General features: G+C 38.8%; 1 protein-coding gene across 2 annotated transcripts in view; it reads right to left on the bottom strand.

Annotated features, from left to right (window-relative positions):
- Positions 1-24,572, bottom strand: part of URI1 (URI1 prefoldin like chaperone) — a 54,358-nt gene extending 29,786 nt beyond the window's left edge. The window contains exons 1-2 of one of the 2 annotated variants that reach the window (XM_069457049.1): positions 24,289-24,483; positions 6,007-6,041 (exon numbers count right to left, since the gene is read on the bottom strand). In XM_069457049.1, coding sequence (XP_069313150.1) covers positions 6,007-6,041; positions 24,289-24,417 — 164 coding nt within the window. In that variant the 5' untranslated portion in view covers positions 24,418-24,483. Of the gene's footprint in view, positions 1-6,006; positions 6,042-24,288 lie in introns of both variants that reach the window. The other variant, XM_069457050.1, reaches the window with a different exon arrangement.
- Positions 24,573-25,001: the final 429 nt, after the last annotated feature.

The following is a 25,001-nucleotide window of genomic DNA, read 5'->3' as shown; positions in this document are numbered from 1 at the left end:
ATAAAGTATCTTTTTCTATATTTCCGTTTAAGTCTACTTCGTGTAATTTCATAGATATCTTTACTAAAAATCCTTTTAAAATGACTTAAAGCAAGAAAATAAATTTTTGTAGCTCACATACATACAATTCATGATCACGAATGATGCCTAACATACAGATGATTTCTATGTGCCAGGCACTGCACACACTATTTCATTCAGTTCTCACAAGTCAACACAAAGCAAGGAGGCTACTTTTTGTGGGACATATTCATCAATAGAAGTCACTGGTAATGCATTAAAAATGACCTTAAATTCTTTGTCACGCCTCCTATCAACAGGTGGGGGCTGTCTTCCCACCTTTGAATCTGAGCTGGCTTTCTGAGTCCCTCTGACCAACACAACGTGGCCTTGCGGCTTCCATTCTTGCGTGAACAGAGAAGTCTGGCTGACGGCCAGCACCAGCCACCAGACTTGGAACCGAGGCCACTTTGGACAGCCCAAGCTGACTCGCCCACCAAGTGGCTACAACCCAGCGAGGGAGCCTGGACGAGACTGGCAGAGAACGACACAAGTGAGTAGCCCTAACACACGTTCACCCACACAATCATGCACAGGGAAACGGTGGCTGTTTTCAGCCACACATTCTACTAGGGAGCAATAAAACAATGGCTATGTCATCTATCTTAGCAAAGATATATTTTGGGCTGCAGAGCCATGCTCTCAGTAGTGTGGCAATCACTTATTTAAAAAATTAGTTCTGAATCTTTTTCTTCTTTTTTTTTTTTTGAGACAGAGTCTCGCTTTGTTGCCCAGGCTAGAGTGAGTGCCGTGGCGTCAGCCTAGCTCACAGCAACCTCAAACTCCTCGGCTTAAGGGATCCTCCTGCCTCAGCCTCCTGAGTAGCTGGGACTACAGGCATGTGCCACCATGCCCGGCTAATTTTTTCTATATATATTTTTAGTTGTCCATATAATTTCTTTCTATTTTTAGTAGAGACGGGGTCTCGCTCTTGCTCAGGCTGGTCTCGAACTCCTGACCTCGAGCGATCCACCCACCTCGGCCTCCCAGAGTGCTAGGATTACAGGCGTGAGCCACCGCGCCCGGCCAGTTCTGAATCTTATTTGGTAATCCTAAAAGTTAGACATCTGACACACAATGAAACTTATGGGAATGAAGTAAAGAATAAGTTAATTAACGATCGAGAACAATCTCCAAGGTATAATATTAAATGAACAAAGTACAGTCCTGATTTCATTTTTGTCCAAAAAGATGGAAACAGAATAAGCATGTGGATGAATACACCCACATACAAATATACCTACCTTATGCAAACCATTTCTGAAAAGATTTGTTGAGAAACCAGTAAAAACATTTGCCTCCAGAAAAGAGAACTGAGAATTAGGGGGCAAGTGTAGGGGGAAACCACACATCATTTACATCCTTTTGTAACTCTTAAATTTTGAAACATGTAAATATATTCTCTAATTAAAAAATTTTTATTTAAATCTTGAAAAGTTAATATAGAGACTTTTTATCTCTTAAAGATATATACTGTAGTATTTCCAGATGGAATGATACAATCTAGATTCATTTCAAAATAAATGGAGGTGGGGGTAGATGATGGCATGGGATACTGAAATGCAACAGTTTAGATAAAACCATGAGCTGATAATTACTGAAGCTGACTGACGGTACACGAAGGTTCACTATGCAACTCTGTCACTTCTTGTCTGAAATTCTTCATAACAGAAAGTTATTCAAAAAGATTAACGTAAAGCTGTAACAATAAGGCTCAGAAAGCCAACTCTCTCCATCAAGATAAAAGATGATAATGGCGTGAATACAAAATATTCACAAACATTTACAGAGCACTGGCTTTTTTTTTCTTTATTCATCTGACAATTAAAATTGTCAAAGAAAATGTATGAGCTACTATCAATACTTACTGAGTGCCAGGCTGGGTGTTCACTCTATAGTCATTACCTCATTTCATCTTCACTAACAACCCTGTGAGTTAAGTATGAATAGTAGTATCATCACTTTACAAAAAAAAAAAAAAAAAAAAAAAAACCTGAGACTCTTAGCCAAATGATTCAAGCCACAAAGTTAGTAAATGACAGGATTCAAATGTAGGTTTCTGACTCCAAATTCCATGCTCTTTAAAGAAGAATTGAAAAGCTAAAAAATTACAAATAATCCATAAACAGAATAATCCACTGCCAGTGGGCCAAAGAGTGGAAAGTATATTCATATTTTAAGGAGAAAATAGTATATGGGTTTTATAATACCTTGTTTCCTCAGTTAAGTAAAAGGTATTATTATAAAGAAAAAAATTGTATTCAATTTTTTTTAAATCCTCACTAAATTGAAAACAACTATTAGCGCTAAAACTATGTTGTACAAATTCTCATCTATTAGGCTTGAATGTTTTCTTTTTATCTGTTATTAACTAAACAAATATTAGGCCGGGCGTGGTGGCTCATGCCTGTAATCCTAGCACTCTGGGAGGCCGAGGTGGGCGGATCGTTTGAGCTCAGGAGTTCGAGACCAGCCTGAGCAAGAGCGAGACCCCCATCTCTACTAAAAATAGAAAGAAATTATATGGACAGCTAACAAAATATATATATATAGAAAAAATTAGCTGGGCATGGTGGTGCATGCCTGTAGTCCCAGCTACTTGGGAGGCTGAGACAGTAGGATCGCTTGAGCTCAGGAGTTTGAGGTTGCTGTGAGCTAGGCTGACGCCACGGCACTCACTCTAGCCTGGGCAACAGAGTGAGACTCTGTCTCAAAAAAAAAAAAAAAAAACAAAAAAAAAAAAACAAATATTATAAGTGCCCTAGGCCGGGCGCGGTGGCTCACGCCTGTAATCCTAGCACTCTGGGAGGCCGAGGCGGGTGGATCGCTCGAGGTCAGGAGTTCGAGACCAGCCTGAGCAAGAGCGAGACCCCGTCTCTACTAAAAATAGAAAGAAATTATATGGACAACTAAAATATATATATACAAAAAAAAATTAGCCGGGCATGGTGGCGCATGCCTGTAGTCCCAGCTACTCGGGAGGCTGAGACAGTAGGATCGCTTAAGCCCAGTAGTTTGAGGTTGCTGTGAGCTAGACTGACGCCACGGCACTCACTCTAGCCCGGGCAACAAAGCGAGACTCTGTCTCAAAAAAAAAAAAAAAAAAAATAAGTGCCCTAGTTCACCAAAGTACTGGGACTTCAATTACTTTTCCAGAACAGACTTTTTTTAGGGCAGAGCCTCTGGTCCCAGACCATTTTCACTCCTACTTTTCTACAAATATTTTTACTTCCTCTCCTACATTTAAAAAAAAAAAAACCAAAAACAATTTAGACTGTTTCTGAACCAAGAATATACATTACTTATCCCTTTAATTAAAAAATTCCTTTAAAATTCCACAAACAAGCATAAACAACACCAGCATAAGAATGTACTTTTAAAATCATATATTTTGTTCTTCCTTATTATATTGGTATGGAGCTTAGCCTCAGGAATTATATTTTAGACTAGGCTAACACCGAGGGTTAAAGGATGAAAAGCAGCATGCTGGCCAGGGCAGTGGCTCACGCCTGTAATCCTAGCCCTCTGGGAGGCCAAGGTGGGAGGACAGCTTGAGGTTAGGAGTTCGAGACCTGAGCAAGAGTGAGACCCAACTCTACTAAAAAAATAAATAAATAAATAAGAAAAGAAAAAATTAGCCAGGCAACTAAAAATAGAAAAAATTAGCTGGGCGTGGTGGTGCATGCCTGTAGTCTCAGCTACAGGGGAGGCTGAGGCAGGAGGATCGCTTGAGCCCAGGAGTTTGAGGTTGCTGTGAGCTAGGCTGACAACCGTGGCACTCTAGCCTGGGCAACAGAGTGAGACTCTGTCTCAAAAAAAAAAAAAAAAAAAAAAAGCAGCATGCTTTTCATAGTAGTGTGAGAGACACCCTTAAGAGGCTCCAGCCTCTAAACTCGCTCTGTACTTGCTTCATATCTCTGCAAACAGCACAAAATTATTGTGATTTCTCTGTTTAGTGTCTGTGAATTCCTCCACGGCAGAGTTTCTCAATTCTAAACAGCAGCACAACACTGGCATATGGGAGGAAATCAATCATTGTTTGAGGAATTAAGAGAATACAAAAGTATCATAAGAATTCCATGATGCTCCCAAATAGCAACTTCCTGGCGGAATGGAGACACTTTGGTTTCAATTTTTGAATATAATAAATTGATGGGTTTACTGGCGGTTCAGATTTCAGCAATATGATACCATGTATAGATCCTCATTAAAAAGCAAACAGAAAAGCCTGTTTCCTAGGACATATCAGAAATGGCTCAGAGGAAAACGCAAATTTTAACCTGAAAAGATTTTAATTTTTTAATGTACAGTTAAGGTACTATATTATTTAAGATATGTGGAGGCAAATATGTTAAGCTTCCATAGTTTGGAAGGTTTTAGAAAACTGGAAAGTAAATGTCACATTTCTGTCACTGCTCACCAGACGCATGCGCTATCACAGTATTTGTAAACTACAATGTAATACAGCCATATATTTGGTCTTCATTTATTCAAACATTTATTAAGCACCCATTTTGTGCCAAACAGGAGGGGCTGTGGATTAAAGGATAAAAACATGGCCCATCCTTAAAGAATTCTCTAAAAAGGAAAGAACCTTACAAACAAACCAAAAGCAAGTTATTATTCACACATTTGTATAAACAGTCTCTGTCCTGAGTGAATACAACCTTTTCTAATTTCCTGAACTCCTTACCAAAACCAGTAGATATAAGTCCACATTAATAAAACTTCCCCTGAGAATTAATGGTAAAATGAACCACTTTGGCCAAATTTGCAGAGGAAAAAAATCTTTGGCCAAGGACTTGAATTTCAAGTTTTATCCTGAACTGAATGTATAACGAAAAGGGAATGGTCCGTTATGGAAATGCTGACAGACTCACACTACCAGGATGCAACTGCAATGTTGCACTTATTGAAAATTAATGAAGTCCCGAATTTTTATTTACAAAGTGAATATTACTAGTTTTAGATTATTTTTCTGCAAGCCAATAGTCAAAATTTAATAAGATGATGTGTACAGATTATACCGATTTTCACTCTTATCCACTGCTTGCAGCCTATGTGCATTTAAACCAAAAAACATTTGATATATACTAACTATAAATTATTTCCTTGGAGATCTCTCAGGCATGAAGAAAAAGCCTCTTAAAATAAATTTAAAATATTATATGCTTGATGGTGTATAACCGAAGGTTTAATCTCACCACTAAAGGGGCAGTTACCATGATTTTGCAATAACCCTGCAGACAATAATCAAGACAGCTCCTGTTGTTCTCTCAGTAAAATCTTCGTAAACACAGCATGGATATATTGTAATTTGATATCTATAAGATCAACAGCTATACCTCCTGACAACTCATAAGATTTTATTCATCATTAAATCGAGTGTTTTCCTCAGAAGCTAAAAGAAAGGTTATTTACCAAGCACTGTCTTATTAACTGTAGATTAGCACATTAAAATAGATATTTCCTTTCAAAAAGTGCAATCTAGAAAGCTTGCCGTGAAATGTAGGATATTTGATTTTTCAAACTTTGGGAAAATGTTTCTGTGCCATATTTCCATCATTATTTTAAAATAGCTGATTCCAATTATTTTTCTACTACAAATATAAGAAATATTCCCAAAATAGAGCTCTTTATGATTAGGTTCAAAAATGACTGTCTCTACTTCATAATGATATTAATATTATTCTAATTTTTTAAAGAAAAAAGAAGGCAATTAGAATAAACACAAATAGTGACACAACTTCAGGAAATCAGGAAACATGTAATTCAGAAAAGGATGAAAGACAATATAAATTAGTATGAAAGGCATTCAAAATGGAGATTACTAGAAGAATTCAATTACTGGTCACATACACATAAAAACTGCACACATATTATTTAAATACAAATAGGTTACCAAATCAGTATTTCAGAAGTGTAATAAAACCATCTTTCACTCACCAATGCTGGATTTTCTCTTGGCAGTTAGTGACCACCTGTCATGGAAACAGATAACTACTCATGAAAAACAGGGCTATGCACACAGAGCTATAAAATCAGTGCATCTGAAAACTAAAGCAGTGGCTTTACAGATTTAATAGCATCTCAGTATACATTTTTATTTGTCAAATGCACAGAGATGTGAATGTTAGTTTTTAAGCAGCACACTTTATCATAACCCTCTAATGCAGGCTGATAACTGCAGAACAAATTACAGCTTTCTGATTCATACTTTGGTACAAAACCCGCTTCATAACTATTAGGTGACATATGATATAAGATAACTAGTATTTTGTACAATCTACAGACCTGTTTTCAATGTTACATATTTTGCAGAATACGCAAATGTAATAAATAACAAGAAACCAATGTAACATCCACGTTTCATGAGTAAAAAAAAAAAAAGACAGTAGTGAAAATATTTTATTTTGTCAGTATATCTCCAAATGTTTTCACCTGTAATTTTTATTCTGACGCATTAAAAAATGAATTCAGTGATATTTTTCTACTACATTTTCAAGAAGAAATACTTGGGATAAAGAGATGCTCTGAACAGCTCATTTGTTCCCCAGTGAATTATGATAAAATTTGTAAGCACTTCACAGCCAGTTTAAACTATGTTTATAATACTAAAACAATGAAATTAAGCACAAAAGTTATTTGTTTCCTTAGAGATATTTCAGTAGAGCCTCAATATGCTCAGGAAACAAATAAGAACGCTAGTTAATAAGGGAAAATGTAATTTAAAAAAATAACACTATTTTTGAATGGCAATTTTAAAATTAACACTATTTTCAAAGATTGTTAATTATCTACTTTTAAATTACCTATCAATAAAAATTTTAAACACCAATCTAGAATAACACTGCACCATTTTGGAGACAGAGAAACTAAAGGATAAAAACCAAAATGTTTAATATGAGGCCATGTGGAAAAGACAGCAGCATTATCTGGCTTGCAACACACTGCTCCACTTCACTGTTCTAAACACCAACATTGCCTCTTGTACACACTCAATGTCTCACCCAAAAATTATAAGATTTTCTTTTTTCAATCTGTCACTAAATTTCTCTATTATAACATTTAATTCCTGAAATAAATGTCCTCCTCTGGGACATTTAAATACTAAGGCAGCAATCCCATACCAAAAAAATACATGCTGTAATCAGATGCCCAACCATACTACACATTAACTCAGCACAAAAAGTCCGTTTTAGAATGAAGATCTCTCAGTAAGTATCAATCACACAGCAACACTTAATAACAGTGGAAATATATAATAGAGCACTGACTTTACATCTGGAAGAGCCAAGCTAAAACTACATCAGTCCATTTCACTGTTTCTGATTTGGCAGTCATTATAAAATAGACAAATAGAATTAAATGTAAATTGAAAAAGAAAAAAAAAAACCTTCATGAAATCCTTTTTATAAGTTCCTATTTAACAACCCCATTAAAAGATGAGACCCAAAAACAGTCAGGATGTTTTCCAATCCCCACGCATGTGTTTCCAAGCATGAAGTGAGCCAAAAGCACAAAAAGAAAAGCCCTGCAAACCGTAAGAGCAGAATGTTCATTAACCTCCACACGATAATCCTTTCGTAGCTGCATATTAACTAGTTACATATTCATAATCACTTACATTATTTAAAGGACCTTCGATGAAATTTTCTAAGCTATATCCATTAGTGACAGTGTTAAAGGTTATAGAAGATAGTCTACTTCATGTTTCCAGGAAGCCTTTTTAATTAGTAAATATGTAAATTTGGCACATATGCTTTTTATGTTTAAGAAACCGGTCGGTGGTGGAGTGGCGTGTGTTCCTGCCATCACTCCCCAGCCCACCTCCACTCTGTTCTAGCCATCCTCCCCAGCCCCAGCCCTGTTCTTTCCTAAAATGGTCTCCCTAGGAGCAGATATTCAAGGATAGACCAACAACAAAAACCCATTTCATAATTTACAAGAGAAATTTTCACTACCAAAATACTGCCTTACATTTAGAGTTTAGAACATCAGAGAGTTCAGTTAAGCACTGTCCCCAAATGTAGACTAGGGAAGTGATATTTTGGAAATCAGAAATAAGGGGAAAGTAAAGAGGCAGGGCTGAAACCACGCGGGACAGCCTTCTGATGGTTTGTCTACTCTTTCCTTTGTTCATGTGATTTAAGGTCCACCTACTTTCAAAAAACATCTGAACCCAAGCAGTTGTATTTATTTATATTTTGAGGGTTTTGTTTGTTTGTTTGTTTTCTTCTCTTTTACAATAAGTTATTCAAAAGAAAAAATTAGTAAATTTCTGTAACTTAGCGTCCAAGGAAAATTTTAGGAGCGGGAAAAATCTTATGATTCAAAGTTGAATGTACTTTGGTTATTTAAAAGAAAAAAAAAAAAAACACCATTTATTTTTCCTAAAAGTTAGAGTACTCCAAATAATCTTACTTCTCCTGAAAGAGGACTCAGATTAATTCCTTTTAAGTATTAAATACAGTGACCATAAGGTAGTGAGCCCTAGTTTGTTTTTTAAGACAAATCTGCCAAAACATGCAAACATTACCCCTAAAGAAAATGCCTTATTTTATCATTTTTATAGAAAGAATTGGTTTCTAGGCTTCAACTATTAAAATAAATGAACTAGTAAATTCTTTAATATAATGATTGTACGTACAGTCAACAATTTATAAATAAAATATGTACTTATGCAGTAGTACAGCAATAAGTCCACAGTAAACAAAAAAGACTATGAGCCGATTTACCACTTTGTAAGATACAATCTACCATTAACAGTCTTTACTAACAACCCAGGAGCTACGAAACAAAATTATATGGTACACTTTCTTTACAACACAAAACCGTTTTTAACCTGTGAATAACAACAGTGGTATATGCCAAGACTTCCTACCATGAAAATCAAGCTGTAAACAGTTCAGTGAGGTAGGTTTTAAACTCTTTTAAAGAGAGGAAACCTGTGTTCAGAGATGAAGTAACTTTAGCTAATATTACACAACTGTCCAAGAACTGGTAAGAGATGAAACCAGGTTTTTTAAAACAAGGTCTATGTAACTGGGTCTATCTAATCCGAAAGCCCATACTCCCTGTAATGGACTGCTTCCAACTATCACACAACTCACTGAGTAACAGAGAAAGGTAGCTGGTCACATCTGCAGTCTACCTTTCCTAAAACACTGAATGCTGTTGCTGTTTCTCCTCCACTTCTTCTTCAGTCCTAAACTCACAAACGAGACCTTGCCAATAATGTCAATAAAAGCAAATACCGTGAGCGTTAAATTCACCAATTCACAAACATAAATCCTTACTACTTCCCATGTCCCATACAGCTCCTGACTCTTTCAGATCAAATGACTAGGTAGAAACAAACCATTTCCCAAGCATTATGGACTAGTGTGTGTGAGTGAGTGAGTGTGAGTGTGTGCGTGTGTGTATATGTTTAGGGGTGGGCAGGAAGGTAACGGGTTAACCCCATAATTACTATCACATCTCATATTTTAAGACACTTACAACAGCTAATAGAGTTAAATGCCCAGAATGACAATGACAGGCAGCCCATCCAACAATCTATTTATTATTCAGTACATTGATGTCCTGCTAACATACACATTCTATTATAAAGGGTTAGAATATTATTTAATAAATTTTAAGGCCAATAAATTACATGGAAAACAGGAATAATAATTCTTTTGCTATTTTTCCTTAGAAGCCGCTTTTTAAAAATTATTTGATAAAGGAATGAATGAATGATTTAACATGCGGTAAGATCTCCAGTACTTAAAATTTCCATTTGTGCTATTTATTTTGGTGACAGACCACAAGGGGGCATCAACCTATGAGTTTTCCTAGTTAAATACAGTGCCACATTAAAACTAGACTAGAACAGAAAGCCAAAAGGTTAAGTTTGCTTCTTGATTTTTGATACTTCTCTCAAAAATGCTTCACTTCACTTTTAAAACTTTTCTCACTGTACTGCAATTTCAAATTTTTCCTGTATGGGTTAATGTATAAAATAACAGTTTGGGAATTGTACTAATCAGAGCTGTCTAAATTTATATAGTTTGCTTCTCTTGCTAGACTGTAGCTTCAAGACAGATCTTACTATTTTGGTTTTAAAGCTGCTGAGTCAAAAAGAAAAAAGTATCATACATACACTGCTGACTGACAGTTACTTAAAGGCTAAAAATAATTTCTTAAAAGATAAATTGTCAATTAATTAGATGTATACATGTTATTACCAAAGTATACAAGAAGTGTACTTTCAACAAAATTAGCAAAAATTACAAATCTGTTAAATAAAGCCCTTGTAAAGAAGACAGGAATTGACTACAGGTTCCTAACAGAAAAAAATTGCAGTAAGCAGTGAGACAAATTAGAATAAACTGAGTGTTACTGTATAAAAACCACCACAAAAGCAAAGAAAACCATTTCACTTTTAAACAAATTATGTTCTAAATATGCTGAAAAGCAATTACATGGAGCCACTTCTTAAAACACTTAAATGTTATTTAAAAATTTAGCTAAGATGGAATCAAAATGATCATCTTAATCCTTTTACATTTTAGCCAGTTTGTTCCCACACATGCTTTTCAGGCATTTTTTCAGTATTCAAATCTGGTCTCTTTTTATAAAAACACTGGACTATGTCTAACGTACTTTGGTATCATACATCTCACTTCCTTGTTGGTTTCACCTACAAATTAGGGCTCTTTTCGTTACTCTTAATCCCAAGTATTCTGATTATATACAGTTTTCCCCTATTGAAAATATTTTAAGACTGGTGACATGTCTAAGAATAAAAACACTGACATGTGTAGAGGGTGTGTTTCTGGGATTATTTGAATCAGGTATCCAGGAAACTCTAACTGTATTGGCTGAAAGCCCCTGAGACAGGGGCCATATTTATTCACCAATATTCACCTGCTATATATATATATACATACATACAGTCAGCATAAGTAAGTCCTTTTAAAGAAGTACAGGTCTGCAATCACTCAGCCAAAAACCTTGAGAGATGTTTTCCTCAGTTTCGAACTTTATATATTTTAGTAAGGTAATATAATACATGTATCAAATATTACAGAACACTCCTTGTATCAAATATAATGACATTTGCAATTAAATATATGAATATTCAAAATGGAATAAATGTCTCACTCAAATCAGTTCCAGTTAGTTTTGTCAACAAATGAACATGCCACAAACGTAGGAATAATTTTGTGTTCAGTGCTTTTCTGAACTGCAGATAAGAAACTGTGATCTGGATTTCTAAATCAGAAATACTGCCTGAATTGCAGCTTGCATGCCCACTGTCTTACTAGACATATTAATCATTTCCTCTCCACTCACGTACCTTCCGCCTTAGTAACCTTCCCCTTCTCCCATAAAGAATAGGCCAAAATTCCCATTTCTCCACCGCAGCCACAATGAACAGAGAGTCTACTCTGGACATAAGGCAAGGCAGAGCTGATCAGAGATACTGGTCCTGAGAGCGTGACCACATGGGATTTGCACATGCTAACAAACCACCTAATGCTTGTGTGAAACAATACAGATGTGCAAGAAAACAAAACACACACGCTCCCATGAAAATCCTGCCCTTGAGTTCCTCCCGACTTCTTGCAGCAATTTCTTCCAGAATTTCCTTCCGAGCATTTCTATGGTTTACAACTAAGAAAATTTTAGAGTAGTAAACTGGTCACACAGATTAGGATGGTAATACGCCAGTGAAAAGCTCAAAGGAAACAAGTAATACATTAAAGAGTGAATACAAAGAGAAAAATGGGGGGGAATATCCTCATTAGTAACAAAAAAGTCAAATTAAAGCAATCTTTGAAATGTCATTTGCACTAATGAAGCACATTTTTATTTTAAAGAAACATTACCTTCAGTGAGACTGTTGTAAAATTAATACTAAATCACTGCAAATAGCCATGCAACTTCCAAACTCAGTCCAGACTTCTATCTCCAAGTAGGACAAAAAGCTTGTGACAAACCAATAATTCCTCTGGTAACAAGACAGATAAACACAATTCTCTCTTTAAAGGAATCCAAGCGTTGCCAAAGCAGCGAGAACAGGGTCTAAAAACTCAGAAAGGGGAGAACTGTGGATGAGTAAATTGATAACCTGAAGCCACTTCCTGCTCAGACAATTCTGGGCATAGGCAGAAGGCCCTGAGCAGACAGCCACAGCCAGGGGACAGAAACAAGCAGAGCCTTAGGCAGCCTCAAAAGGCTACAGTAACAACATGAGAGACATCAAGTCTTAAGCATACAGCTGGTTTCCCTCTCCTGACATTTGTAAAATTCTGAAGTTGTAAAGGCCCAAAAGCTAAACTGAAACTCTGAAAAGCAAAGCTCAGGATGAAACAAAATTCAGAGTCCAGAAGCCTCCAAGGAAAGACGCCCTGGTGTACAAAACCAGGCTCTCAGATCAATGTGAAGGAACCAGGAGGAGCAGCTGCCTTCCTAACCACCCCTTGGCCTTCACTCCACTCGGTACCTGCCTGGACTAAGGTGACCAGCTCCCCTTCCATCTACCTAGCAGAAGAAACAGTGAACCTTTTCCAGAGAAAGAGACCATCTTCAGGAGCAGCTACAATTTTTTATGACAATCCCAGCGTTTAATCAAAAGTTACTAGGATGCCAAGAAACAGGATCATATGACCAAATATCAAAAGGAAGAAAAAAACAAACCAGAACACAGAACCAAACACACATGCAATCTAGATACTGGAATTAATTAACTAGAATATTATAACAACGATTAACATGTTCAAGAAAATAGAGAAAAAGATGGCAAACTTCACTAGAGAATTGAAATCCATATTAAAAGATCAAATAGAAATTCTACAACTTAAGTACCTAAAATTAACTCAACAAATGGTGTTAAAAAGGAGTTAAACACAGCAGAAATCAGGATATTTGAACTTGATAGGTCAAAAGAAAATATCCCAGTTAAAATCCAGAGATTCAAAAATAAAAAATGGGAAATACAAAAAAGACCAGTAAGAGACATGTGAAATACGGCGTAACTAGATATGCAGAGAGAGATGCAAGAGAGAATGTAACAGAAGCAACACTGAAAAGATCTTCAATTCTGGATGTTCTAAAAATGATAGATTAGTATCAACCAAGAGATTCAAGAAACTCCAAGAACCCCAAGCAAGAAAATACAAAGAAAATTACATAAGGCACAACATAGTTACAGTGGTGAAAACCAAAGGAAAAGACTAAACCTTCATGTGATTATAGAGGCTGAAAAATCAAAAAAAATTTTTAAATTGCAAAAAAGAAAGAAAAAAAAAAGAAAGAAAATTTTAGGTGCAGCTGGGGGAAGGAGTGGATACACTGCCTTCAAAGGAGCAACAAGAATTAGAACCAGAGTTAACTTCGACATAAAAATGACAGAAATAAGCCGGGCGCAGTGGCTCATGCCTGTAACCCCAGCACTCTCGGAGGCCAAGGCAGGAGGATCCCCTTGAGCTCAGGAGTTTGAGACCAGCCTGAGCAAGAGCAAGACCCTGTCTCTAATAAAAAATAAATAAATAAATAAATAAAAATGATAGAAATGGAAAAATAGAATAAAACCTTGAAGTGCTGGAAAAAACAACTGAAAATCTATAATTATGTACATAGCAAATAGATCCTCCAGCATGAAGAAAAAATAAAAACATTTTCAAAAGAAACAGAAACTGTGTACCAGCAGACTTTCATTAAAAGAAATAGTACAGTTTTATTAACCAACTAGACATTTTGTTATTAAATGTGATCTATAAAAAAATTATTAAATGACCAGACATGTATTAAATAAATGTGATCTGTAAAAAAATACAAAAGGATTCTTCAGAGTAATATAAATGTAGAAAGAATTAAAGAGCAAATGTACGGGTGGATCGCTCAAGGTCAGGAGTTCGAGACCAGCCTGAGCGAGACCCCGTCTCTACTAAAAATAGAAAGACATTATATGGACAACTAAAAATCTATATAGAAAAAATTAGCCGGGCATAGTGGCGCATGCCTGTAGTCCCAGCTACTTGGGAGGCTGAGGCAGTAGGATCGCTTAAGCCCAGGAGTCTGAGGTTGCTGTGAGCTAAGCTGACGCCACGGCACTCACTCTAGCCTGGGCAACAAAGTGAGACTCTGTCTCAACAAAAAAAAAAAAAAAAAAAAAAAAAAAAGAGCAAATGTACACGTTAAGAAAAAGGTTGGGGAATGTAGAGATAAATCAATATTGACCACACAGAACAACTGAATACAGTATTGTGGTGCTTAAAATATGTAGAATGGGTACAGAGTTTCAATTATGCATGGAAGCAATAATTCAAGAAGTGGGTTTGCTGTTTTGTTTTTTATTTGATTTGGTGGGTATGTATCACAAACAAATTAACAGGAGGAAATATAATAAAGAATGTCTGATTCATCTGAAGGCAAGCAAAAAAAAAAAAAAAAGCAGAGAAAAAACATAAAAGTAGGTCAATAGGAACTACAATGAGATAGCACTCCACACTCACTAGGGCAGCTATTACAAAAAACAAAAACAGCAAATACCAAATGCAGCCAAACATGTGGCGAATCTGAAACCCTTGTGGACTGCTGCTGGAGTGTGAAATAGCAGGATGAACTAAACAGATTTACCACATGATCCAGAAACCCCACCTCTGAGTACACCCAAAAAGAACCGTAAGCAGAGACTTGAACATGTACTTGCACACGCATGTTCACAGTGACGTTACTCACAGGTAGCCAGAAGATGGAGGCAACCCGAGTTATCCACTGACAGAGAACACACAAAAATGTGCAATATGACGCCAAATACATTCTATAACACAATGGAATATCACTCGGTCCTAAAAAGGAAGGAAATTCTGACATATGCTACAACATGGATGAACCTTGAAAACTTTATACTCAGTTAAATAAGCCAGGCACAAAAGGACAGTACTCCGGGATTCCATTTATGTGAGGTATCTAGAGTAATCAAATTCATGGGGACAGAAAGTAGAATGGCAGCTGCCAGGGGAGAGAGGAACAGGGGGTTGTTGTTTAATGGGTTCAGAGTTTCAATTTTGCAAGATTAAAAAAAAATCCTGGAGATGAATGGTAGCTCATGGTTACAGCTGATCAATAATATGAATGTACTTAATGCCACTGACCTGTACACTTAAAATGATTAAAATGGCAAATTTTATTATGTATATTTTACTACAATATTAAAAAATAAAAAAATAAACACAAAGTCAGTCAAATAGAAAAGTGATAAAATTAAACTAAATATATCAGAAATTCCATTATATATAATTGACTAAATACTCTAAATAAAAGGAAAAGAATCATGGCTCACACATGTACTTTCCAGCACTTTAGGAGACAAAGGCGGGAGGATTGCTTGAGGCCAGTTCAAGACCAGCCTGGGAAACATAGTGAGACTCCATCTCTACAAAACATTTTAAAACTTAGCCAGGCATGGTGGCACACCCCTATAATCCTAACGACTCGGGAGACTGAGGCAGGAGGATCAAGTCAACGTTGCAGTGAGCTATAATCATGCCACTGCACTCCAATCTGGGCAACAAAGCAAGACCCTGTTTCTTTTATTTCGTTTTGTTTTTTTAAAAAAAGGAAAAGATGTTCAGAATATTTAAACAACTATATGCTGTTTATGAGACACACTTTGAGCACATGCAGACTGAGGTTAAAAGAACTTCCTGCAAAAGACCATGAAAAAACAAAACAAGCTAGTGTGACCATGCAAATATCCATCAAAAGAGACTTGAAGGCAAGAAGCATCACCAGAGATAAAAATATTTCAAATGTTCAGATGAATACTCTTATGCTAAAACCATAAAGCTTAGAAGAAAACACAGATGTGCATCTTCATGACCTTGGACTTAGCAATGGATTCTTGGATATGACACCAAAAATACAAGCAACAAAACAAAAAATAAGTTGCACTTCATCAAAACTTGTATGCATCAAAGGACATTATCAAGGAAGTGAAAGACAACCTGTGGAATGGGAGAAAATATTTGCCACTCACGTATCTGATAAATCAGAGTTTAATATCTAGATGAAGTTTTGGAAATAATGGTGACAGCTGCATAGCAGTGAATTTAATCAACTGTCACTGAAGTGTATACTTAAAAATGGTCAAAATGGCAAATTTTATGCACATAAAATAAGATTGCTAGAATAAAAGATCTCTAAATTCTATTTCCTTTTCTGCTCCTACAAGTTTTTAAGCTCCTTGAGGTCAGAGGCTAGGGGGAAAAACTCCTGAAGACACTGGAAATCGGTTCTGGAAGCAGAGATGATACAATGGTTTATCTTTTTATCATCATAAGTCCTAGAATAGACCATGCCAATGGAGAAAGAAAACTATACACATCTGAACTTAGTAAATGTTGAATAAAGGTTGACTGCCTTGAATAAGAAAAAAAAGGAAAATCAATGAGTGAACACTCCACATGTAAGAACAAAAGGAAACAGTGTATTTCCATCCAGTTGGTCATTCGACAGGAAGAACTTCATAGTGCAGTAACTTGCAACAAGAACCTGGACCGCCCCACTTTTCTAAAATGACGTGGTGGTATTACTAAATTTCTTATGACCTTTGTACATCAAGATTTACTTATTATAAAGAGGACTGCTATGTTCAGATGCTGATTAAACTTTTCAATAAAACTGTTTTTCACTCTCCCTTATTCTTAGTTCTGTAAATTATTTGTAAAAATTACTTAAAAATAAAAAAAGTAAGAAGGGTCCACTGGACCTAGATGGTAAATGGTGATGACTATTCTTCCTAGTATGCTGAAGGTTAATGTATTTCCTTAGTACTGTCCACTGAAGGGGACTTTTTTGTTGTTGGTTTTCTCTTTTTTTTAATTTCAAAAAATTTAGGGAGTACAAGTGTTTTCTGTTACAGGGATGAATTGTATCATGCTGAAGTCAGGGCATTCAGTGTACCCATCACCAGCACAGGGTACATTGTACCCAACAGGTACATTTTTATCCCTCACCCCTCTCTCACCGCCCCCCTTCTTAGTTTTCAATGTCCATTACACCACTTTAGGACCATCTATACCCCTCGTTTAGCTCCCACTTATAAGTGAGAACACGTGGCATTTGTTTTTCCATTCCTGAGAAAATCCACTTAGGATAACGGTCTCCAGCTCCATCCGAGTTGGCTGCAAAAGAAATTATTTCATTCATTTTTATGGCTGAGTAATACTTCATGGTAAATATGTAATAGATCACATTTTCTTTATCCACTCATCAGTTGATGGGCACTCAGGCTGGTTCCATGTCTCTGCAACTGTGAACTGTGCTGTGATAAACATTTGAGTGCAGGTGTCTTTTTTAAAACATGGATGCAGTGCAGAGGGAATGCTCATACACTGTCGGTGGGAATGCAAACTAGCACAACTGCTAGGGAAAGCAGTGTGGAGATTCCCTGAAGAACTAGAAGTAGACCGACCATTTGATCCAGCAATCCCACTACTGCAAATCTACCCAAAGGAAATGAAAGTGCCCTGATGCAATAACAACCCAGTAGCAATCAGCACTACTTGGGTTCACATCCGGGTTTCCAAGCATCTCTCATCAAAATGAACCAGGGCTCTTTGAAACACTAGTCAATTTCAGGACTAAGGCAAGGAAACTACCAGTAAGCCTGAGACATCCTGAAAGCAGGGTAATGATCAAAGAACTGCAGAACAAGTCAAAAGAAAGTGTGCTGAGCCAGACTGAAGGGGCTCCCACTGGCCAAATTTAGGACTCGAGCATGAAAAGGAAGGACAAAAATTCTATCACTCTGAATTTAAAAAAAAAAAAAAAAAAAAAATGAGTTTATGGTGAAGCTAAAAAGGGGGAAGGGGATTGCTAGGCTCTTCTTTACAGAAAAACATCAGCTAATAAATACAGATGGTTAGAAAATCACTAATGTGCAAACACCAATACAATAACTGATTTAGGCAAAGATCACCCATAGCAAAAGGCTTTTGTGGAACAGGATACTTACAGTGTCTTCAAGTATCATCATTTAAAGTTCTTATTCCCTACACAGGGGGAAAGGACCTTTATGGTGGAGAGACCTGGCAGACACCACTGAGGGATTAGTAACATCAACAATGGGAGAAAGTGACATATGAGTCTCCTAATGTTGTGCAATGGCCAGTCATCATCTACGCAGTATTCCTTTTCTTCTTCTTCCTTTTTAAAGAGACAGGGTCTCACAGCTGTGTTGCCCAGGCTGGACTCCAATTCCTGGGCTCGAGAGCTCCTCCCACAACAGCTTCTGTACCTGGGGCGACAGGTGCATGCCACTGCACCCGATTACCTACACAGTATTCTCGTGAAAAAATGTTTAACTTTTTTTCTTCACGATTATACTCATTAGACACCTCCAAATTGTGTAAAATTCTGTAAGAAAACTGACCTGAACTCTTCAGAAACAGCAATACCATAAAGACAAAAGGCGGCAGGGAGATTATTTTAGATGAAAGAAGACTAAAGAGATAAAACAGCCAAATGCCACGGTGATCTCTGACTGGATCTTGGACTGAAAAGGAGAGTTATACAGCCAGGCGTGGTGGCGCATGCCTGTAGTCCCAGCTACTCGGGAGGCTGAGGCAAGAGGATCGCTTGAGCCCAGGAGTTTGAGGTTGCTGTGAGCTAAGCTGATGCCACGGCACTCTAGCCTGGCTGACAGGGCGAGACTGTGTCTCTAAAAAAAAAAAAAAAAAAAAAGTTATAAATGACATTTTTTGAAAAACTGAGGAAATCTGAATATGTTTGCTGTCAGTGCTAATTTCTTTGGTGTGAAAAAGGATATTATGAATATGTACGAAGATATTTACAATATATAACTGAAAAGGCACTCATATCAAAAATATGTAAAGAATTACTATGAATCAATTAGAATATGACAAACGTTCTAATAGAAAATAGGTCAGAGATGATCAAGTATTTTACCAAAAACAGATTAAAAATCCAAGTAGCCAATAAACCCTTGAAAAGGAGACCAGCTGGATGCGTCATGACCAGAAGGGCAGCCAACACGGAAAGAACAGACAATACCAATGGATGGTAAGGATGTGGGGCAGGGGAACTTCCACAACTGCTGGCAGGTGGTAACCGGTACAACCACTCTGGAACAAAACACTGTAAGTAGAACTAAAGACACAAATACCCCATGAGAAAGTTCCAGTCAAAAACCAGAAATAACCCAAATTGTTCACCTGAGAAATTAAGAGCTCTTAATGAAGATTCTGACACCAAATCTGTCAATATCTATCACGAAGCCTGGCACACAGGGGATTTACTCCACAGAATGTAATCTCGTCCTTTCCCATCTTCACATAGACATGACAAAGGGAGATATAATTTCAGTGTGAAAACACATTCCAATGGCTTCCCACCTCACACGATAAAAACCAAAAACCTCACGATGATCTGGTACTGCTCTCACCCCTGACTAGAAAGCTCGTCTCCGAAACACCCTCCACACATCCCAACAGCTCACTCCCCACCTGCTTCTTGGTCTCTGCTCAAAGGAAACCTAACAGACAAGCCCTCCTGCAGTGCTTACGGGACAGCCTTCCCTTCACTCAGGTCCTCACATTCTCTCTCTCCCCCTTACCTTGCTTTTAGTTTTCTACCTAGCCTTACCTATCACAAACTACCAGACGTTTTAAATGTGCGAACTGCATGTCTTCACCACTAGAGTGTAAGTGCCATGAAAGCAAGGACTTTCTGCGTTTTGTTCATTTCTGCACACTCCGAACATGCCTGGCGCAGAGTAGATACCCTTGGATTCTGGGCTTGGGGAGAATAGCTGCTATATAGGCTACATGGCTGACAGTTCCTTAAACTACCTGCAGTTTAGTTTATCACAAGAAATATGAAATCCCTTCATTAACTTAAATTAGCTGTTCTGCTTTATGAAAAATTTAAAATATTTACTCTGAATGCATTTAATTCTATATCAGGAAAGTATAAGCTATTCCAAAATTCCAAATGAGAATTAATGCGAGGTACTCAAAAAATAAACAAATTATCCTAATGAATTTCTAATCTTACTATTGTCCTGAAAATAAGCCTATGAAAACAATACTACCGTATATATCACTTTTTTTAATATTACAATAAAATCTCAGTTCTGCTAATAAAAAATAATAGTATCTAGAGATATAAAATACAGATATCCCAGAAACATCATGTTAGCCAAGAAACCAAAATTTCAACATAATGCAATTCTAAGATAGAACAAGATTTAACAAAATCTAGTACAAGGAAACCTCACTGAACAGCCCAAGCCACTCCAAAACAGTCCCAGATCACAGGATTTATGGCATAGGTCACGGTCAGACAGGCTCCTAAGTAGCTTACATTTTTCCACCAAATATTTTACTGCTGTTGGTCAAAACAGAGTTAGTTAAAAGGAAAAAAACAAAAAAAAAGTTTCCCTACTCTCCCTGTATCTTCTGACAGAGAATTAAGATTAAACAAAACCTCTGAAGGGAAAAAAGGATATCAACTATAAGTTGGTTATTTTGACTAAGTTGTATGTATCAGCTCCAGAGTAACCAAGAAATAAATCCACCTACCTGTTGTTCAAACCAGCCATTTTTCAGGCTCAGAACATGCTTAGCAACCAAAACACAATATCCCAGTTTTTGTTAAAATTAATTAATGGAGGCCAGGCGCGGTGGCTCACGCCTGTAATCCTAGCACTCTGGGAGGCCGAGGTGGGTGGATCGCTCGAGGTCAGGAGTTCGAGACCAGCCTGAGCAAGAGCGAGACCCCGTCTCTACTAAAAATAGAAAGAAATTATCTGGCCAACTAAAATATATATAGAAAAAATTAGCCGGGCATGGTGGCACATGCCTGTAGTCCCAGCTACCCGGGAGGCTGAGGCAGTAGAATCGCTTAAGCCCAGGAGTTTGAGGTTGCTGTGAGCTAGGCTGACGCCACGGCACTCACTCTAGCCTGGGCAACAAAGCGAGACTCTGTCTCAAAAAAAAAAAAAAAAAAAAATTAATTAATGTAAGTTGTATCAATAGCCTTTATTGAAAAAACTAAAATCCTAATCCATCCTATTTCACAAACTTTTAGGTACTATAAGAAATAAAATTGTGTTTAAAACAATGGTGTGTTTTCCTACATAGTGTGAATATTTATATACATATAAACACAACTGGAACCACACTATACATACTACAGTTTTTAATGCCTAATTACATACATTATTATAAATAAACCTGCACAAAACCTTTCTTACATGTCTTTTTGCTAAATCACAAAGAAATAAACCAAAGTTTTAACTAAGAAAAAGTCTCAGCATTGAGTCTGTAAGTGAAAGTGAAAACAATGTTAAAAGATTTTGTCCATTTATTACAGATCGTCACTCATTGGGACTGACTCATTCATGCCCCTTGTTTGCCCTTTTCCTCAGGTTGCCAATTTTTGCGCTTTTTATTCAGTGCTCCAGAAACTAAATAAGGAAAAAAAATCACAAAGAGGGACCCAGGTAAAACTTGTTATAGCCTTAGTTGAATTTTTTTAAAAAAGAACAAAACTGATGAGCCACATTTAAACCACATTACCCACCAGCCTCTCTCAACCAAGGTTCCCAGAGAAAACTGCGCCCTAAGCCTAAGGTACTGTATGTAAGGATTGTATGTAAGGGATTCATCGCTCTCTCTCTCCGTCTAGAGCCAACTAGCTGGGCACCATCGCAGGGAAAACTGTCAAAACCGCCATTCACAATCATTTTCTCCCAGGTTTAATTCTCTCTCCTGGAGCCCAGATAGGGAAAAGCCAAGAACTTAAAAGCATGTGTGACTGGACTTAGATAAAGGAATAGTGGCTGCCACACGAATACGAAGCTACCATGACATTTTCCCCTTTTACATGCAGAACATCACCGTGCTTCTACTTTACTAGAGTTCACTGTACTCCTACAATGGGGCTGGTTTTAAGGCCTAAATAAAGTCCCTCACGAAAACATTTAATTTACTGTTTACTATGTGAAGTTTTCCCATACTAAGCTATAAATAAAGTATAGCTATCGGCCAGGCGGGGTGGCTCATGCCTGTAATCCTAGCACTCTGGGAGGCTGAGGCAGGCGGATTGTTTGAGCTCAGGAGTTCGAGATCAGCCTGAGCAAGAGTGAGACCCTGTCTCCACTAAAAATAGAAAGAAATTATACGAACAAGTAAAAATATATATAGAAAAATTAGCCAGGCATGGTGGCACATACCTGTAGTCCCAGCTACTCGGGAGGCTGTGGCAGGAGGATTGCTTGAGCCCAGGAGTTTGAGGTTGCTGTGAGCTAGGCTGACGCCACGGCACTCACTCTAGCCTGGGCAACAGAGTGAGACTCTGTCTCAAAAAAAAAAAAAAAAGTATAGCTATCTAACCAGTTTATTTTGTGGCCTTATGTGTCTCCTGTCCACTGAAGCAGATCCTTCCATTAAATAAATCTAGTCCATCTACTGAGGTGCTTTATCATGAAGTGGAGAATAATTTTATATGCCGATGACAGATATGCACATGCTTATTTCATGTGCCAAATTAACATTAACACAATACAGAAAAATAATTTGGCAATACAGTCAACGTCCGCTGAAAACAGTCCATTCAGTTTCCCACCGGACTGTAAGTGAAAACGCAGTCAGCTCAGGTGTAACTCAACACCCTACCAGAAAGCTGTTCAGAGCACCCCAGAAGTATCCTTTGTATTTCAGCAGCACTAACATCAGAATAAATCCATGGATCTCTCTTTTTAACATGCCAAATGGGAGAAAACAACATATCAAGTCAGCATTATGCACACAGTATATATATACAATGAAGGGGCAAAGTTATCCCCTACGGATGAAAGGCAATGGAAACACCGTTCTCTGAGGGTCTGTTTCACATTTTCTGAAAAAAACAAAAAACGTAAAGTCTTGCCAAAAGCAACAAGGTTTCATAAAGGACTGTTTTTTTCTTACTTCTTTTTCTATTTTTCTCTTTAAAAGAAAAATTAAGACCATTAATGTCTTAAAATTTAAACGAGCCAAACAAGTTGAATTTTTAAACTTTTATTTTGAAAAAAAAAAAAAAGGCACCAAGTTTAAAATCCAACACTTGTATGTGCTATTAGAGAAAAATGGCTGAGAAAGGGAAATCCAGTGCACAAAATAATTTAAACCAGCCAGAACAAAGTAGGAAAGATTCCCACAGTTCATCCCAACAGGTGGTTTCCAAGCAAACCAGTGTTGTTTAGGTTCTAGGAAAAGCCCCATCTAGTCGAATAGAGTATATTTATGTACCTACATAAGCACCCATTTTTATACAGGAATGGTCAATTGAAAAAGTCAGAGGCTCTCAAACTATAGTTTTGAAGCAACTTCCTCAGGCTTTACTCCATGATACTCTCTCCCAATACAGCATAAGACATTTTAAGTAAATTAAACATTGCTTTTCAAAATAAGAATTTCAAGATACTTCAGGAGATAGAACCAACCTGAAATACCACAGAAGGCACGGGAAAATCTCAAATTTAACAATGCAACTATTTCTTAAATCGGGTATGCTTTGTTTTATATATATATATACACACACACACACACACAAAATCCCGTTAAGAAATGCAAAACATTCTCCCTTCGTCCCTGGTAGTTTAAAAACTAAAAACTCACTGTGCGATTTAAACTAAATTTTTAAAAAATAGCATTCTACTTTGAAAGATACTCAACCCAAGCTGGGACTGCACACGCAGCACATCGTTACAAACGCTGTGAAACTTTTAAGTGCACCCCCATACAGAGCAACAGAGAGGATACGTTTCGAGCAAAGTTTAGACAGTAACAAGCTAAAGTAAATTCAGGTGAACACGTCCACCTGCAGCGTGCGTCCCCTCCCCCAGAGCCCCCACGCACTCACACAAACTTGAAGTCTGAAAACTCGCTTTAGTGCACGAGTTAAGCAGACAGTCACACCCCCTTCCCCATCTTCCCCACTACGTCCCCCAAGGTCAAAGGGCTCCGGACAAAAGACAACAAGAGCACGTGACAGAAGTTTCTCCCACACTCTCCCTCTCAAGACCCGAGGCCGCGCTCCGGCCGGTGCGGGGTAGGAGGTCAGGGCGCCGGGCCGCAGGGGCCGCGGGGCGGGTGAGCCCGGGGGGAACCGGAGCGGCCCCCGAGACCGCGGCCACAGGCGGCCGGGCGGACGGCCGCGGCCTGTTACCTTTTCCTGCTCCTCGCGCAGCCTCGCCAGCTCCGGGGCGCGCGGCGGCGCCGAGGCTGAGGTCGCGGCCAGGGAAGAAGCCGGGGCCGGGGCCGGGGCGCAGGGCTCGGGGCCCGACGGGGCCTGCATGGCGGGCGCGGCCTCAGCGGGGCGAACGAGTCCTGAACCAGTGTCTGCGGGGGCGGCGGCCCGGCGCCCGCGTGCTCTCCCTCATGCGCCGCGCGCCCGGCGCCCGGGGGCCCGCGCCCGTCTTCGCCGCTGCCGCGGGAGCCGCTGCTCGCGTCCGCGCTGCCCGCGGCCGCATCTCACCGGCGCATGCCGCCCGCCGCCGCCACAGCCGCCGCGGGCTCGGAGCACAGGCCAGAGCGGGACGCGCCTCTGCGGTGGCCGGGCCCAGCCTGGCGTCCAACGCCAGTCGCGCACCCCGCCGCAGGCCCCGCCCCCGGCCCGCCCCGCGCTGCACGTCGGGAGGTGCGCGCAGGCCCCGCCCCGCTAAGTCTCCGCCCCCATCCCGCCCCGCCCCGCGCTGTATGTCAGGAAGCGCAGAGCCCGCCCCACGCGATACATCGGGAAGCGCGCGCCCCGCGCCTCCCGCAGGCCCCGCCCCCGGCGCGCACCGCTCGCAGCTCCCGCCCCTCAGGCCTCGCAGGCCCCGCCCCCGGCCCGCCCCTGGATGCACAGGCCAGCGCAGCTTAGCTAGGGCTGGTCGCCGG

Source organism: Eulemur rufifrons, chromosome 24 (genome assembly GCF_041146395.1).
Source record: "Eulemur rufifrons isolate Redbay chromosome 24, OSU_ERuf_1, whole genome shotgun sequence".
Classification (NCBI taxonomy): domain Eukaryota; kingdom Metazoa; phylum Chordata; class Mammalia; order Primates; family Lemuridae; genus Eulemur; species Eulemur rufifrons.
This window is presented reverse-complemented; position numbering and strand designations above follow the sequence as displayed.